Source organism: Zingiber officinale, chromosome 10B, assembly GCF_018446385.1.
Source record: "Zingiber officinale cultivar Zhangliang chromosome 10B, Zo_v1.1, whole genome shotgun sequence".
NCBI classification, from domain to species: domain Eukaryota; kingdom Viridiplantae; phylum Streptophyta; class Magnoliopsida; order Zingiberales; family Zingiberaceae; genus Zingiber; species Zingiber officinale.
Genome location: NC_056005.1, coordinates 3454232 through 3472117, shown reverse-complemented (window position 1 = coordinate 3472117; position 17886 = coordinate 3454232). Strand labels below are relative to the sequence as shown.

The window sequence follows — 17886 nt, the reverse complement described above, 5'->3', positions numbered from 1 at the left end:
TTTAAATAGGATACGTAACTAAAAAATACTGGACTCATGAACTGTTCGTTGCGAGTATTTCTCAATTTATCAACCTGACTAATTTTTTTTAAAAATAAAAATTGACTATATTACATCTACATCCTCGGTGTCCATGTGTATTCATATCATTATTGTCAAGAGAATATTAATAAAAGGAAATTAGGAAATCAATTTATAGTTAAATTGTTCTTTAAATTCAAATTGCAAAATTAATATCAAGCTTTTCAGATATCATGAAAGCATGCAAGTACCTTTTAAATTAGGGAAATATTGATCAAACAACTCAACTGAATTTCTAAGTTAACAATAAATTTAATGACATATTAAAATTGGATAAGAACCCATGGTATGTAGTAAAACATTGAAAATAAATAAACTTCAGCAAAATAAAAAATAAAAAATGTTCGTTTTTTTTAAAAAAGAGAAAATATTGAAAAAAAATATAATTATGATTATTATTATTAATACCGCCGTGGGTTTAATTTGTTTATTATTTTTTCATTAAAATATAATGATCTTAAGACCATGATTATTATTATTACTATCAATCATAGTAAATTGGTGTAGTTAATATTTACATGAATAAATATTTTAATAGATTTTAGAGTCAATTTTTAATGGATATAAATATTTTATTGGATGTCTGATTTCTCTAATGTAAAAGGTCACTGTACCAGGAGTAAATGCCTCAGGTGATTTAACCCCTTTTAGGAAATCTAGGATCGTCCTAGAAGGATTACTAAGATAATAGGATTCACATTTTGCTCCCATAATGATTATTATTACTCTAATGATTATTATTTTTTGTCCCAAGGTACACTAGATGGTCAAACATCGAGAAGAAGAAGAAGAAGAAGATGATGATGATGATGATGATGATGATGATGATGATTTCAATGATTATTAATTTTTGATAAATCTTAATGTTGAATCTGACCGACTAGAAAATAAATATAAAATGCTTAATCAATATAATATATGTTATTTTAAAAATATAATTAATTATTAATATAGAAATAGATAATTTTTAAAAAATAAATGTGAAAATAGATGGAAACAATATAATTATTATTTTTAAAAATTAGATATTATTTTTAAAAATTAGGAAAGAGTTCATGACCAATTTTAATCATCTAGTATTATACTATTTACTTTTTTCCCATAGAGTGCGGTGAAATGCTTAGAGGTCCAATAGGCAGTAGCGCATTTATCGGACGCCTATAGTGTGCTCTGAGCTGTTAGGCTACAAGCCGACGGATTTATTTGGGGGAACGGTTGTGAAGCCGAATCTATCTATCCAAGATTAATCCTGTAAAATCTGAATACCTCATATAAAAAACATGACGACTTATTATTTTCCCAAACAATGAACATTCAATTCTCACACAAAACGCACCTGCGACAATCGAATTTCTAGTGACGCAAGAGTGCTAGGTCAGAAGTTGCCGCACTTCGATAATTTATTTGGTGACAAAATATGAGACCGTATCTTCTATTTCAAAATTAATCAAATTGTAAGATATAAATACATGATATAAACAAATGATGGCTTATTATTTTATCACACTGCGCAGACAAGCAACTTTGTTCTAGATTAGCAGATAAAAGTCACAACAGCCAGAAATTCTCTCAATTAATTCTGAACAACAACAACAACAACAACATTAGTCGATCCGAAGGGAAAAAAAGATCAAATCAACTCGGACGAACTGGCGAAACCATTTTTTTCACCCTACTAAAGAGTGCAAACAGTGACAGAACTTGAACATTCGTATACAGAGATCCACTGATCTGAGAATCATTTATTGAGGATCATTCCATGAAAATAAAGTCAGTTCATTTGAACACTTGGAAGATCACAAGCCTGCAACTACAATCTAGCAGGGTTTTGATTGAACTTTAGATCTGAAGGGCATCAGCAATCGAGCCAGCAAGGCTGAGGACCTCAAAAGGAGGCTTATCAGTAATGGCCTTCACTGTCAGTGGGCATGAGTCAGTTATCCAAAAGTGAGCAAATTGGTATTCTGATCCCTCTGTAAAAGATAAACAGTAGTAGATTAGAACCATGAAATCATTAAGGATGAACAAAAAATACAGCAATGAAAATGAGCACATAGTAGCATTACTGTGCAGAAATCGCTCCCACGATTTGTTTGGGAACACGCCATGAGTGACATACGCACTGACCTTCCCAGCACCATGTGCAGCCAAGACCTTCTGTTAGTCAGTAAACCAAATTGAGCTTCGAAGTTCATGGATATTAGACAGTGGCAGATGACAAATAAGGTCATCGTTTCACTATTGCATGAAAACTAGATCAGCTTTTGGAAAGAAATAGCATATAGTACATGATCTAGTAATCATATGACACAAAGAACAATGAAGTAAAACTAAACCCGTATAACAAAAGAGGGTGATCATATATAATTTCTCTGAGTTGATTTGTGCACAAACTCCAGTCACTGCTGAGTTATACTAGTTTACCAAATAAGATAAAAACACAGTAATATAGTAAACCTGCGGTATTAGTATTTTGTGTGATAATAAGCTTAACATTCTCTTTTCTCGATGACATGATCCAGTCAATCAGGAAATATAGAATTGAAAGTCATTATCTATCCATGGGCAGGATCACTATTAATACCTGGCATTCAATAAGTGTCCCACCAGATTGTACCAAATCATCAACAATAACAACATGCCGGCCTTCAGGGTTTCCTTCTTTAATTCGAACTATTCTTTTGTCACCCTCGCGAACCTTTGCACAGACCACCTGTTATTCCAAAATTGAATTCCCAATTAGAAAACAGCCAATAATTTTAACAATAGCACTGTTTCTGACCAACACTAACCATTGGGAAATGCAACAATAGCTTGTGAAATCTCTTCCATGCACCATCATCTGGGAATGCTATAGTGATCTATGTGAATGAAGGTTATTGATGAATCAGTGGACCAATTATGGGTATATATAAGAAGAATTATTATATTAGATCTTTTAATTGTAAAACAACAAATTTCAAAGTTATATACATTCTCTGCATCTGGAAGTTTGTGTAGGCGCTGCAACAACAAAGGAATACCAGTTTCAAAGCAGGGCAAGACATCATCACCGAAGTAAAATCTTTCCTGAGAAAAATGAAAGCGATGATATAAGAAAGATTTGACAAGAAATAATTTTCCAACAAAAAATTACACATCATATGCAGCTTAAAGTAATTTGTTAACAATCACTCAATGCTATGAAAGGGTTAACCTCTCGGCAAAATTTTCAGTGTCAACTAATTTGTCAAAACCTAAGTGGAACCAAACAAAAAAGGCCAGTCATTTTGCAGCAGAACTGATAAATACAAACGGTTAAAACACAGAAATTTATAAAACCAGAAGCATCTTGGTAACCCTTTTTGGGTTATTATTATTTCGGTTTCTGTAAAAGAAATTGTTTATCAAGGTTTCAGACAGCATTGCTGGGTAACAGGTCAACCAGCTAAAAGAATGCAATCCAATTTTAAAAGTACTCCGATACACATCCAATTTTAAAAGTACTTGCATACACAAGAAATGTATGAAGTGATCAAATGCTTGACAAAGTAATTAGGTAGCAAAACATGTTTTAGTATATCCTCAGAGTGTAGAAGAACATGATCACTTGTATTTTAAATATCAAACACTGGAACATATGTTGATTTCTGAACAGTAACATATGTTGATTTCTGAACAGTAGGTTTAAAACTTTATTTTAATGCATCATATTCAGTGTTCAAGAATATAAAATACTGAATAAATAACATGTCTGTTCAAGAATATAAATGGAAAGAAGCTAAATCATAAATTGCAAATACTTCAACCAAGAAAGTCTATTAAGATTTGATTTCTTTTTCCAAGAAACATAAGCATTCTCCAAGTACAAATTTGTTTCTTTCCTATCAAACCAGCTGAGGAAAGAAAACAATACATGAACTAAGAAATGAATGCTATAATAAAAACATGGAGCACCTACTAACAGCATCCATTTGTTCCATTCACATTAGGTTCATGCTGTTGGTGATATTGAAAAAAATATAGCGCGCAGAGGTACTAGTTATGATGCCAGATTCCTACAAAAGTGTCACATGAGTAGGATACAACTTTGACAAACCTGCAAAGCATGTATATCATAGATGACAACACTTGTTGGACCACCTCTGGATTTTGGAATCATTGATAATATTCTTGCCATTGTAAATGCAGTAGCAACATCACCTTCTTCTTCCACCCGTTCAAAAGAGCCAGTTGGAAAGAATGGTAATACCAAGGTGAAAGAAGCAATAAATAGTTTAGGTAAAGCGAAAATTGCAGATATCTGCTCAAAAATGACTCCTGGCGAGCTGAAAGAGGCTAGGAAAGCAACATGTTGTCCTCTAATGTCATGTGCATTGTTGATGAAGAGATTTGGGAATCCATCATCAAAGTTTCTAGTAATATCACAAAAAAAAATCAGTATTGTCTGAATTGAGATTACATTTGAGCAAGATGAACTTTTAACATTTTTTAAGAACAGGAACAAAACACTTAGTTGTATGTATAGAAAATAAAGCTCAGGCAGTTGAAGCTCAAGATGGAAAATTTGTCGCAACTTCCAATGAATAGAGTTGCTACACTACATTGCACAGTTTATATTATAAGATGTAGCACTTAAACATAATTGAGGATTTTAAAAGAAGAAAAATGGATAAAACATACATGTCAATGGGTTATGGTTCACATGTGAGTGTTTAATCCTGACTCTCTTAGAAAAAGCAAAAGATAACTAAGAGTGGCTAATCATCTCAACTTCAAAACAACCTCTTCATAATCATGGAAATGACCTTGAGTTAGCAAAGCATCTATTTCTAGGATAGTTAGCATATAAACAACAGCCTGATGAAGTTTTTGGTTATTGAATTTATACTAGTAGCCTTCTACCGAGTTCTAAGACCTCTCACATGTGATCGTGATTGTTGTCCTTCATCATTGGTGGGCTACTTATTATATAATAAGTCTATAGTCAGGAATTAGGCCATGAACATTTCAACCAGGTAATTTACATTAAACATAATTGGTCAATTCTCTTTGCTGGTCGGGATGCAACAATATGTACCTGTAAATGGAACTGCAATTGGGTCCATTTTCTCACTGGCGGGCTCAATACAATGAGTATGCTATTGGACTTTTGCTCTGCTGACAAGGGACAATTTTCTATACCATAGACTTTGATCCTTGAGGATGTCAAACCTTCGTGGAAATTGAAACCAACAGAGAATGTCTAGATAGGTCAAATACTTCCATAGATTTTGCTTAAGCATTTCCACACATGGTTTAGGTTTCTTATATGGTTAATGGATACGTCCTATTAGTTCGAGTTGCGACAATGGATGAGAAGTTAAATTCTTCTTCTGAAGAAGAAAGGTATAACAGATTGACACACTCATGCTTTGTTACAATGCATCATTAAACCTAGACAAACTTCCGGAAGAGGATACGAAAATGAAAAACGTTTATCGATGATATATAGCAACAGAAGAGCAGATCCTTCTAATCCATTTTGCTTGGAGTTATCAACAACAACAACAACAACAACAAAACTCTAACGCTAAGGAGGAAGAACGAAACCTAACTTTAGGATAAAAAGAATGGATTAGGCCTATTCAAAACCCTAGCTCCGCTATTTACACTCAAAAAAGGAAAAAAAAAATACAAACTACGAGGATAAAGATCGAATCATTGAACTCAGAAGCCACAAGATCCAGTTCGCCGAGTAGTCTATCTTCCGTGCAAAGAATCCAAGAAAGAGGAGGTGGAGATTTACCTCCAAGAGATAGTCCGGAGCTGGATGGCGTCGGAGTGATGGGCCACTTTCCTGGCGAGCTCCTCGCACTCGGCGCAGTAGAAGAGATTTACCTGCTTGTTCGCTCTCTTAGCCATCGCCCACAACGCCACCGCCGACGCCAAGGTCGCACCCTCGGGCCTCGGACAAAAATAGAGTGAGAAAGGAGGAGAGATCAAGGCCTAGGTCGTCCACGTCAAATCTTTTTGGCCGCTATTAAGGCAAGAAAAAAATGGCAGCCACTAAAATCATGGACGCTGCGCTCTCAGGCGTCGTAGCCCCCGTCTGCTGTGATGCACGGCGCAGCGTCGGAGAAAGGCTGCTCCACTACGCGCGCGCTGGGGCAAATCTACGGCTGATCTTGGATAAGATATGATGGCGTCTTTTATTCCAAATTAGCTGGGTTTCTATTCGAGTGAGCTTGGGAATCAATTCTCACTACTAAATAATTTTATTCTAGATTTTTAAAAAGAAAATTCGTTTATATATTATTTTTATAAAAATACTATTTCCTAATTATGATCCTTCTTAATCATGAATAAGCCAGCGATAAAACATGTCATATGAATAAGCTAGTGTTGGTCATCGAAATGAATGGCCAAAGCTTCTCTGGATTTTTTTTTTTTTTTTTTTTTTTTTTTTAGAGGATGGTCTATAGTATAATTATAATTAGATCATGGTCGTGAATTCAGTTGTAATTGATTATGATTTTTTTAAAAATTTATCTTTTTATGTAGGTTATAATTTGGATCGAGATGGGTAGTCGGAAACCGTCGACAGTGGATGGATGGATGAGCTATCGAACGCCAAGCAAGAGGTGGCCTCCGACCGTCTATCCCAACTCAAACTATAACCTAAAAAGGAAGATAAACCTAAAAAAAAATCGTAACTAATTACGACCAAACTACATATATAATCTAATTGTAATTACATTATGAATCACCCCCTGATAAACAAAATGCTTCGGTAGCGATTCAGCGATTCTGCACCTAAAAATTCCAAAAATACTTCAGTGATTCTACTTCTACACTCAAAAATATCATTAAAAATAAAATAACTTTAAAACATTATTCTATCTTGAAATACTTGAACATCACTCCATAAACTCCAAGGAACTAGCTCATTTATTATATTTTGTCTGATTAAGTAACTCTTCATCTTCCTCTATAAAATAGGCATCCAAGGCAATTGATGAGAGGTGAAAAAAAATGAGATGAGCACAAAAGAGAAAGGAAGAGGGGACTTGCAATGTGCGAGTTTTGGGGCAAACTCAAAGAGAATGGGTTCGTCCCATATGAAATGTCTCTGTGCAAGATTCGTCCATATGCACAAGATTGAAAAGGACACGAAGAACATTCAAGATTGGTTTGTCTAATCTTGAAAGAGGGATTTGGTTTGTGAACCGTGAAGAGCTTTTCGATTTGTTCATGATCGCTCTTCCGACAGCAAGTCCGAAGATTATATTCTGTCATCGATTGCAGATCTATGGGAGATTGCTGTAAATGTTTACAGTTTTCATATTTCTGTATTTTTCATGCTTAGAACTATCAACAATGGTATCAGAGCGATGCCTAAGCATGAAATAATCTCTTTGTCGAAATGAAAATCTCTCTGCCGCTGTCGCTAGGCAAGATCGCGACTGAGTTGCGATCTGTCGTAGTTGTTGAGCCCCAAGAAGTTATTGGCTATCGGCATCCGTGGTCGGAGAGTGTCGGCGACCATGTCGGGAAGCTGATAATCGAATGTAACGATAATCACGTTCGTCGCAGCAAAAGAAGAGAGTGTCGTGATCGCGACAGAGAAGAGAAGAAGCTGTGCAATCGATTAAACTAACGAAGTACAGTGAATCTATGTAATCGATTGGAGTAATCGATTCAAATAGTTTTTTTTTATCGATTGAGATAATTAATTAAACGAAGATGAACAATATTAATTACTGTTCATCCGTCAACACTGTTTGAAAACGATTGTTTTAATCGATTAATATTTCATGCATGAATAGTATATTATGTTAATCATGCGTGAACCGATTGCTCACTATTTAATCAATTAAAATTGATTAATCAAAGTTCGATTAATTGAAAATTAAACTATACCAACTTGTCCAATCAAATCTAGGTCTATTTTTAAATCATTAGTTGATTTAAGCAGACCAGTTTGATTCAATGATACCTAGATCTAGTTCAAATCATTTGTTGGTTTAACCAATTCAGTTTATTATTGAATTAATTGGGATGATTTTTAATTACGTAAGTTGGGATGATCGATGATCCTGTCCGAAAGCTGAATCAACGGACGCTGGGCACGTGGCGCTCTCCAAGTCGCTGGCGTAAATCTCTGATTGGTCGTACGAAGCTCCGGCGAACCTGCACAGAAGTCGAGCCGGGACGGGGTTCCCGGCGGCGACCCTCCGACGCTCAAATCAGGCAAGCGAATAATGAAGAAGTGGCTCCCAAAGTTGTAGAACGCGTACCTTCGGCGAAGTATAAGGCTCTTTATATAGAGCAGTGAAAGAGCTCATGCACACATACCGAGGCAAACACGTGTTCTTAGCCCATATCTCGGTATGTGTTTGTCAGAGAGCTTACCTGACACCATACTGCTACAGTCCAAGCACGCTCTCGATGGGACAGCAGAACACCTCGTCGCCAGATTAGGAGTATGACCTAGTTATAGGACTTGACAGCTGTCATAAGATATAAATAGTCCTTCTTTCCCTACCCCATGACGAGGTGTCCGTCCGGCCGGCTGGACGGGGCGTCCGGCCGGCAATCATTTTACACTCGGCCGGACGGCACTTACATCTCGTTCGGCTCTTCGTATGCCTCGGTAAGCTGGGGAGATCCTCGGTAAGGTGTTGTGGGGACTACTAGCAGTATGTCACCTTATCTTCGGCCTTCCGCTCGGCCCTTCGCTACTGTTCAATCGAGCGCCGGAATCCCGACTTCTGTCAGGGCGCCTTTTGCCATCGGTTATTCACTGGTCGGCCGACCGGGAGGTCGGCCCATCCTTCTCCGGTCGGCCACCTGGCCCTTTGACTTCCACGTGGCATTGACCCCTTAGAATGGGGGTCCCCTGTTCTAACCGCCGGATCAATTGAATATGACCAAATTAGTTCTATTGTGTCAGATTTGATCAAAAAGATTAGATTTGTTCTAATGGGTTAGACTTAATCCAATAGACATTGGTTTGATCAAATAGACCTGAGTTTGATCAATAAGTTTAAAATTAAATTAAATATGCTTAAATTAACAAAACATAGGTAAGAAATCCCAGTATAGTTAGATTAGTTCTAATGAGGACATTGGACAGAGCTTAGGATCTAGATTCCCAATCACCATTGTAATTAATTCATTTGGATATTTGTGGTCCAATGAATATGAAGACTAGAAATGGGAGTTCTTATTTCATTACATTTATTGATGACTTCACACGTTTTGGTCATATGTATTTGATTTCTCACAAATATGAAACATTAGATTGCTTTATTCATTACTTGAACGAAGTTGAGAATCAATTAGAAAGTAAGGTTAAAACCTTGCGCACTGACCGTGGAGGTGAATATTTGTCTGATCAGTTCAAGACAATATGTAATGAGAAAGGGATTATTAGACAGCTAACTATCCCTGGAACTCCACAGCAAAATGAGGTTCTGAAAGAAGAAATATGACTCTTCTTGAAATGGTTAGATCTATGATGATGCAAGCTAATTTGCCAATCTCCTATTGGGAAGATATATTATTAGTTACGACCAATATACTTAATAAAGTGTCTTCAAAGTAAGTTTCATCTACCCCCACATGAACGTTGGACAGATAGAAAATCGAATTTAAGTAATCTGAGACCTTCGGGGTCAGCTACCTTCGTTAATAATAAGACTCACGAACATAGAAAACTAGGACCCAGAGGTAAGAAGTATATATTTATGAAGGTATTCTGAGACTTCTAAGGGTTGGAACCATCTCTAAAATAGAGTCAAGAAATGTTATTTTTCTTGAAACTAAGTTCCCAACACGAGGTAAAGTTAATAAGACAATTCCTCTATATGAGATAGAGGAGGAGGATAATATTCTTTTATTAACAAATCAGGAGATACCTGAATCTAGTCAACCTAGTGGGAGTAATTTTCCACTAAATGAGTCAGATTCTCAACAATCTAACCTACGAAAAAGTAGTCATCAGATTATTCCTTGGAGAAGGTTTGATATTGAGAATGAGGCATTGATGATTCTCCCGGTTGATGATGAGGAACCTCGAACAGTTGAGGAAGCTTTGAGATGCTAAGTTAGAAAAGAATGGAAAGTTGCAATGGATGAAGAAAATGAGTCAATGAGAAAGAATCAAGTTTGAGATTTAGTCGATCTTCCTCTGGGACGAAGGGCTACTGAGAATAAGTGGATTCTCAAAATAAAGAGGAAAGAAGATGGAGCGATTAATTGATACAAAGCTCGATTAGTTGCAAAAGGATATACCCAAATGAAGGGTATTGACTTTGAAGAGACATTCTCCCCAATTGTGAAGTTTGTGTCAATATGTGTCATCCTAGCTATAGTAGCACAATTTGACATAGAATTACATCAGATGGATGTAAAAATGGTTTTCCTTAATGGTAATCTTGACGAATAAATCTATATGGTACATCTAGAAAGTTATGTTGTTGAAGGCTAAGAGAATAGAGTATGTAGACTTAGGAAGTCTATATATGGGCTAAAGCAAGCGTCAAGACAATGGAACATGAGATTTAATGAAGTCATTTTGTCTTATAGTTTCGAAATGATCAATGAGAATAATTGTGTTTACCTTAGAAAGGAAAAAGGAAAGTTTGTCATTTTATCATTATATATTGATGATATGCTAATAGCTGAAAGTGACATAAAGTGTGTGATAGAAGTCAAATCTTAGCTTTCATCACAATTTGACATAATAGATATGGGAGAAGCAGAGTACATCTTAGGAGTGAAGATCATTAGAGATCGATCAAAAAAGCTTTTGGGTTTGTCTCAAGAAGCTTATATCACTAAGATGCTACAATACTTCAATATGTTAGATTGTAATATCGAACAGGCGCCTATAGCGAGAGATACTATTTTAAGCAAAAGTATGTATCCCAAGACTCTTAAGGAAATAGTTGAAATGAATAAAAAAATCATATGTCAGTTTTATTGGTAGTTTAATGTACACTATGTTGTGTACTTATCTTGATATAAGCTATGATGTTGACTTAGTTAGTCGTTTCTAGTTAAACTCAGAATCAAGACACTGGAAAGTGATGAAGAGGATAATTAAATGCCTTAAAAGGATAACAGATTATGTATTTGTTTTTCAAGGATCTAAGATGAGCCTGAGTGGCTACACAAATGCAGATTGGGAAGGAGACATTGATGACAGAAAATTCACATCACTCTATACCTTCTTGCTAAATGGTAGTGTCATCTCATGGAATAGCAAGAAGTAGGCTTATGTAACCTTGTCGACATTAGAAGCTGTGTGGCTTGCGCATCAGTTGTGCAACAATCTGTCTAGTTGAAAAAGGTTCCTAAAGCATTTGAAGATTGCTGAGGACAGTGGAAGTCCTGTTACAGTGTACTGTAATGACCAAGCTGAGGATCCCAAAATCACAGCAAAGGCAAACATATAGAATTAAGTATAATTTTGTAAGGGATATTGTGGACAAGAAAATGATAATTGTTGAGTATATCCTTACACATATTATGCTTACAGATCCTTATACTAAGCCATTGACTAAAGAATTATTTCAAAGAATGGGAAGTCTTTGTGACTTCGTAAAATGTAACACGTTGTAAAATGTCATGATCTATTCAGTGTATAAGTTGTTACATTTTGGATTAAAGTCTCGATGAGCATGTTGGCAAGTTGAGATTGATCCACTCACATGGACAATCATACTTATTTGTTAAGTATAAATAGAGGTAAGATTGTTACTTATGAGACATCTTATGTAGCTGTGAATAGAGACATACCTATAAGTTAAGGTCACCTTGATAATTGTGTCAAAATCAGATCATTTATGTAATGATCAAAGAAAATGAACCCACCATTTACTAAACCTGTTGAAAGTCAGATTGAAATTCATATGTTGAATTCAGGATTAGACATTAGGTATGTCTAGATCAAAATTTGTACGATGTTAAAATTTGAAAAAAAAAACATGCGCTCTTTTTAGTAAAGAGAATAACATCGTAGCATATGATTCATACTACATGTGCTATGGCGACAAGAAGGGTAGTAGGAGAATGGATCCCTGTTTCTCTACTATGTGAGACCTTTGAGATTATAAGTTAATCTCAGTTTTTGCCCTTAGTGACTATTTAACTGTTTACTTGAAGTTTTAATTAGAGTCTGCTACTTTAGCATGTATCCTATGACTATAGATGATTCAATCTATAGAACAAAATTAGGAAAATGACTGATTGAAATGAATGGATTCTAGCTTAAAAGGAAGATTAAATATATTTAATTAACATCTTTTGATGTTATTCATTGGTCGACCCATTTCTGTTATGTATAGAAATGAATGTGAATATTGAATATGGAATATGCTCTTGACATATTGGTCATTGTAAGGGATTAGAAATTTTCATATTGATGTAAATGATGATTATGTAATCTGGGTAAATAGCAAGACATGGAAATCTCAAGATAATGGTTGTGTGTGACTTGGAGATTGGATGTTTTCTGGATAACGGATATGTTCCGCCTGATGGATCGAAAGCGCTAGAGGGGGGGTGAATAGCGCTCGTGGCTATTTCATTTTTCGAAATATCGGAATCGTAAAATTAAGTAACGCAGCGGAAAAAGTAAAGCAAGCACAGAACGACGCAGATGTTTTACTTCGTTCGGAGCCTATGGCGACTCCTACTCGAAAGCCCGCGGTCCTTAACCGCTTTCAGTAGGCAACAACTATAATATCGGAAAGATTACAATTTGAATTACAATTAATGCAATAAGTAAACTGATATTGACAACAAAAGATCGAAGAGTCCGAGCTTCGGGTCGTCGACGTCAAGTAGTAGCACTTCAAGGTCGTCTCGTTGGCAGCACTTCACAGAAGAAAGCTTAGAATTTGTTGTTGTTTAGCTGCTCCCACGACCCTCTTTTTATATGACATTCCGGGCGCCTGAATCCCTTCCGGGCGCCTGGAGTGTGACGTGGCCAACCAACCAGGATGCTCCACGTGGCGAAGTCGCGGCAGGGATAAAACTTGGTCCCGGGCGCCTGGACCTCCGGGCGCCCGGATCCATCCCGGGCGCCCGGACCACCTTTTTCCAACAGGTTCCTCTCCTGCAAAACAAGGTTAGTCCGAGCAAATACCCTGCAAGACAGTGTTAGAATCTGATAAAATATAGTAAAGAAGAACTGACAGTCTTCGGACTGTCCGAGTCTGACTTCGGATTCCCAACCGGAAACCCTAGGTCGACCCGACGCCTACTGTTCCCTCTACGGGGAACGCGTCCTCACCTACTCCCCTCAGGAGAGATTACCTGATGCCAGTCCGGTCCTCCAGACCAACTGGACTTTCTGCCTAGGGTTACCACCCCCTAGGACCTAGGGTTACCGCCCTCTAGGGTTTTTCTCCACCTAGGGTTGCCACCCCCTAGGACCTAAGGTTGCCGCCCCTTAGGGTGCGTTTGGTTCAAGTCATCATATATAACCTTAGTTATATGATTACCAGGTAATCACATAACCAAGGTTATAGGGAATAAAACATAACCAAATGTTGTTTGGTTCAACTTAGGTAATGCAACAAAAGCTTATTTGTTTGAATGTTTTAATGAATACCCTAGTTTAATATTTTACCGTATTACCCTCAGTTACAAAACCAACTATACATAATATTATTATTATTATTATTTATTTATTTTTTAATGTTTTTTTACTTTTCTTTTTCCTTGTATATTTTTTTACTTTTTTATGTGTTTTTTTTATTTTTTAATGTTTTTATATTTTTATATTATTTATATTTATATTTTTTTTATTTTTTTACATTTTAATTTTTATTTATTTATTTTATTTTTATTTTTAAAATTTTTAAAAAATTTTTAAATTTTTAAATTTTTTTTAAATTTTTAAAAATTTTTAAATTTTTAAATTTTTAAATTTTTTAAAATTTTAAAATTTTTAAATTTTTTAAAATTTTTAAATTTTTTAAAATTTTTAAATTTTTTAAAATTTTTAAATTTTTAAATTTTTTAAAATTTTTAAATTTTTTATTTTAAAAGTTTTTATTTTTTATTTTTAAATTTTTTTTTTTAAATTTTTTTTTTTTAAAAAAATATATTTTTTAAAATTTTTTAAAACATTTTTTTATTTTTTTTACATTTTTTCTCTTTTTTTCATGTTTTTTCTTATCGGAGGGTATTTTTGGTAAAAAAAATTCGTTAACCCCGGAATCAACAAAAACCTTAGTTTTCTGAGGTTTTCCGATTCCGGGCTGCATGACCCTTTTGCTGACGTGTCGGGCATGGAACATTACTTGGGAATCATCGAATACCTAAACCAAACAAGGTTTTTGTTGATAACTTTGGATGGATAACCAAGGTTATCAAGAATAACCCCGAACCAAACGCACCCTTAGGGTTTTCCTTCACCTAGGGTTACCGCCCCCTAGGACCTAAGGTTGCCGCCCCTTAGGGTTTTCCTTCACTTAGGGTTACCGCCCCCTAGGATCTAAGGTTGCCGCCCCTTAGGGTTTTCCTTCACCTAGGGTTACCGCCCCTAGGATCTAAGATTACCACCCCTTAGGATTTTCCATTTGCCTAACCGCAGCTAGGACTTTCCTGAAACACTTATTCAACATGTTAGATCACCACAAACCTTAACTTTGAATCCTTTGCCATTATCAAAACTTAGGTTCGATCGTCGGATGCTTCCCGCACCAACAATCTCCTCCTTTTTGATTATGGCAATCGAAATTCAAAGTTAAGTAATAATATGCAGTAAGGTATAAGTACAAGGAAAAAAATAGCATTACAAACTCCCCCTTAATTTGACCTCCCCTTTGGATTTTTGTTCCCTTTGAATTTTTCCCTTTGAATTTCTCTACTCTCCCCCTTTGCCATATATAAAAAATAAGCTAGTTTTGAAAAACTTAACGTTTCAAGACAAAGCATTGATTTTGCTAGAGGAGATTTTTCGTTGTGATATATTCAGCTCTTTTTAGCTTAGTGAATTTTCTAACAGAAAAAAAAATTTAAATAGAAGAGACTTGAAAGTTTTAAATTTGAAAAACTTTTTGAATTTCAAAGATACCGAAGGCACAGGAGAAGCGTTAGCCTTAGTGCTTAATAGTTTACCAATTTTATTTTAGTAAGGTATCAGAGCCCTAAGGTCCAAACATGAGTTAAGATTTGTTTTGATCAGGTATCAGATCCCTTAAGTACAAGCATGCTTAAAGTTATTATTTCCATTTCCTTTAGTTTGAGAGATACTTTTAGCTAAGATAAGGTTATTTTTGTCTTTAACAAGTAACTAAACACTTTAAAAAAAAGGAGTTTAGCAAAAAAAAATTGATCAAGACTCAGTTTAGCTAAGATTTGTAAATTTAAAATACTTTTATCAAAGACTTAGCTAAATTTATGAAGATAATAGTTTTGTTAAGTATTTAACCTTAAAAAGACTTAGTTTTTTAAAAAAAAATTGTTTTGATGAAATTTTGAGAATGCTTTGGAAAATACTTAGCATTTTCAGCAAAACTTAGCATTTGAAAACAATTGCTTTGAGAGACACTTAGCTTTTTTTTTTTAAAAAGCTTTAAAAAATACTTAGCTAAATTTGAAAATACTTAGCTATATATTCAGCTTAAAATGATTGCCTTGAGAAAACTTCTTGCCAAATAGCTAAGTTTAGAGTATAGTCTAACTAAGCTTAGTTAAAGAAGAATTGATTAAGTACTTAGCTTAAAGAGGTTTTACATAAAGGCTTAGCTTTGAAAACATTCTAGAAGAGTTATAATTTAAAAGCCAGGTCATAAATAATTTCAATTTTAAAGTTAAGATAAGAATAACCTGAATTTTTGAAGATAAGTAAAAAATAGTTTTTAATTTTGAGGTCAAGTTAAAATTTTATTTTAACGAAAAACTAATTTTAAAACTAATTTAAAATCACTTCCCCTTAATAAATGCCTTAATAAATTCTTTGAGTTCAGGAGTCCAAGCATGAAAGGTTAAAAAATAATTTTCCTATCTTTCCATCTCACTCATTCTAGATAAACAAGCATGTTTAGCATATGAGTGAGCGTGAGATGGAGTTAACATTTGCAATCATAATTTTGAGAATTAAAGATTTTTAAACCCTTTTAAATTAATTGAATAACATTATGAAATTAATTAAATAATATTTTTAAAGGACTTTTAAAATAATTTTTAAAATGGTTTTCAAAATAATTTTTAAAGGACTTTTAAAAGAATTTTAAAATTAAGTTTTGAAGTAATTTTGAAATTAATTTGAATTTGAATTAATTATCAGTTTGTTTTTAATTAATTAGTCATCTCACCCAATCTGAATTTTCAATCAAGGAATCCTATAATTTTTGTGAGATGAATTGAGGTTCAATTTAAGGGTCTGGTTTAACTTTGTGTTAGATTCAGGTTTAGCTTTGGGTTCAACAAGTAAGCATTCTTTGGATAAACTTCTGGGCTATGGTGAGTTACAAGGAACTCATTAAAGTAATCATGTCTTTGAGGTTTTCCAAATAGTTCTATCCATTGAACTTAATACTGAACCTTTGGTCTAACTAGTTAGGATCCATTTAAGGGTAGCTTCGGTTAGTTCCACTTGGCCAAATGCACCAGGTCGAAGCCATATCTTCCTAGACATGCGATGCCCAAGCTTCCCCAACGTACTATCATCCAAAAACTTCACTAGTACTGTGTTTCAAGTTAAATCTAACCCTTTTAATCTATCCTTACTTACCCTGTCGGGTAATCTACTCTTGTTTACCCATTTCGGGTAGATTAAGTTCGGTTACCCAGTCGGGTAAATAGATTTCGGAGTTGCCAGCTATTCTGGACCCTCCTTCTATTTTGATTTTTGGATTTTTGAATTAATTTCGAATTTTTGAAATTGAATTTTAATAATTGATTTCAAATGTTGAATTTTGAATGATTAATTTCGAATTTTGAATTTTAATAATTAATTTTGAATTTTGAATTTTAAGTTTAATAATTAATTTCGAATTTTAATAATTTTGAATTTTAAGTTTAATAATTAATTTCGAATTTTTAATAATTTTAAATTTTAAGTTTAATAATTAATTTCGAATTTTTATTTTGAATTTTAATAATTAATTTCGAATTTGAATTTTGAATTTTAATAATTAATTTTAAATTTGAATTTTGAATAATTAATAATTAATTTCGAATTTGAATTGTGAATTTTAATAATTAATTTCGAATTTGAATTATGAATTTTAATAATTAATTTTGAATTTGAATTTTGAATAATTAATAATAAATTTCGAATTTGAATTTTGAATAATTAATAATTAATTTCGAATTTGAATTTTGAATTTTAATAATTAATTTCGAATTTGAATTTTGAATAATAATTAATTTCGAATTTGAATTTTGAATTTTAAATTTTAATAATTAATTTCGAATTTGAATTTTGAATAATAATTAATTTCGAATTTGAATTGTTTTAGCTCCCCCTGGATCATAGCCTCGATAAGGTCTATTGAGGTAATGTATTTGATCCTTAGGGACCCAATACTGTCCAAGTCCAACTTGATTGATCAGGTTGGACTTGGCAACCCATGCTTGGACCATTTTTCTATTTGTTCTTTGTATGAGAGATAGGTATGACCTATATTTATTTTTCGTTTTGTATCCTAGTCCAGTTCGATTGTAAATTGCCCTTTGTGTTCCAAGAATCAAGTTAAGATTCTTGGATCCCAAGGAAAATCGTTCTACGGTTGTCTTCAAATCCTTGACTTGACTTTTCAGGTTGGAATTCTCTTCCTCAAGTTTTTGAACTTGAGTTGAGGTTCTAGTCTGAACTGG

At 34.2% G+C, this 17886-nt stretch overlaps 1 protein-coding gene across 1 annotated transcript; it reads right to left on the bottom strand.

The window, feature by feature from the left end:
- Positions 1 to 1594: 1594 nt before the first annotated feature.
- LOC122029741 (ribose-phosphate pyrophosphokinase 4-like) lies at positions 1595 to 6224 on the bottom strand. The gene is made up of 7 exons (XM_042588857.1): positions 5849 to 6224; positions 4160 to 4475; positions 3055 to 3150; positions 2874 to 2942; positions 2666 to 2794; positions 2148 to 2238; positions 1595 to 2054 (listed from the first exon to the last, which is right to left on the bottom strand). Exons 1-7 carry the CDS (start codon positions 5962 to 5964, stop codon positions 1921 to 1923), a joined length of 951 nt encoding a protein of 316 aa, XP_042444791.1. The 5' UTR covers positions 5965 to 6224; the 3' UTR covers positions 1595 to 1920.
- Positions 6225 to 17886: the final 11662 nt, after the last annotated feature.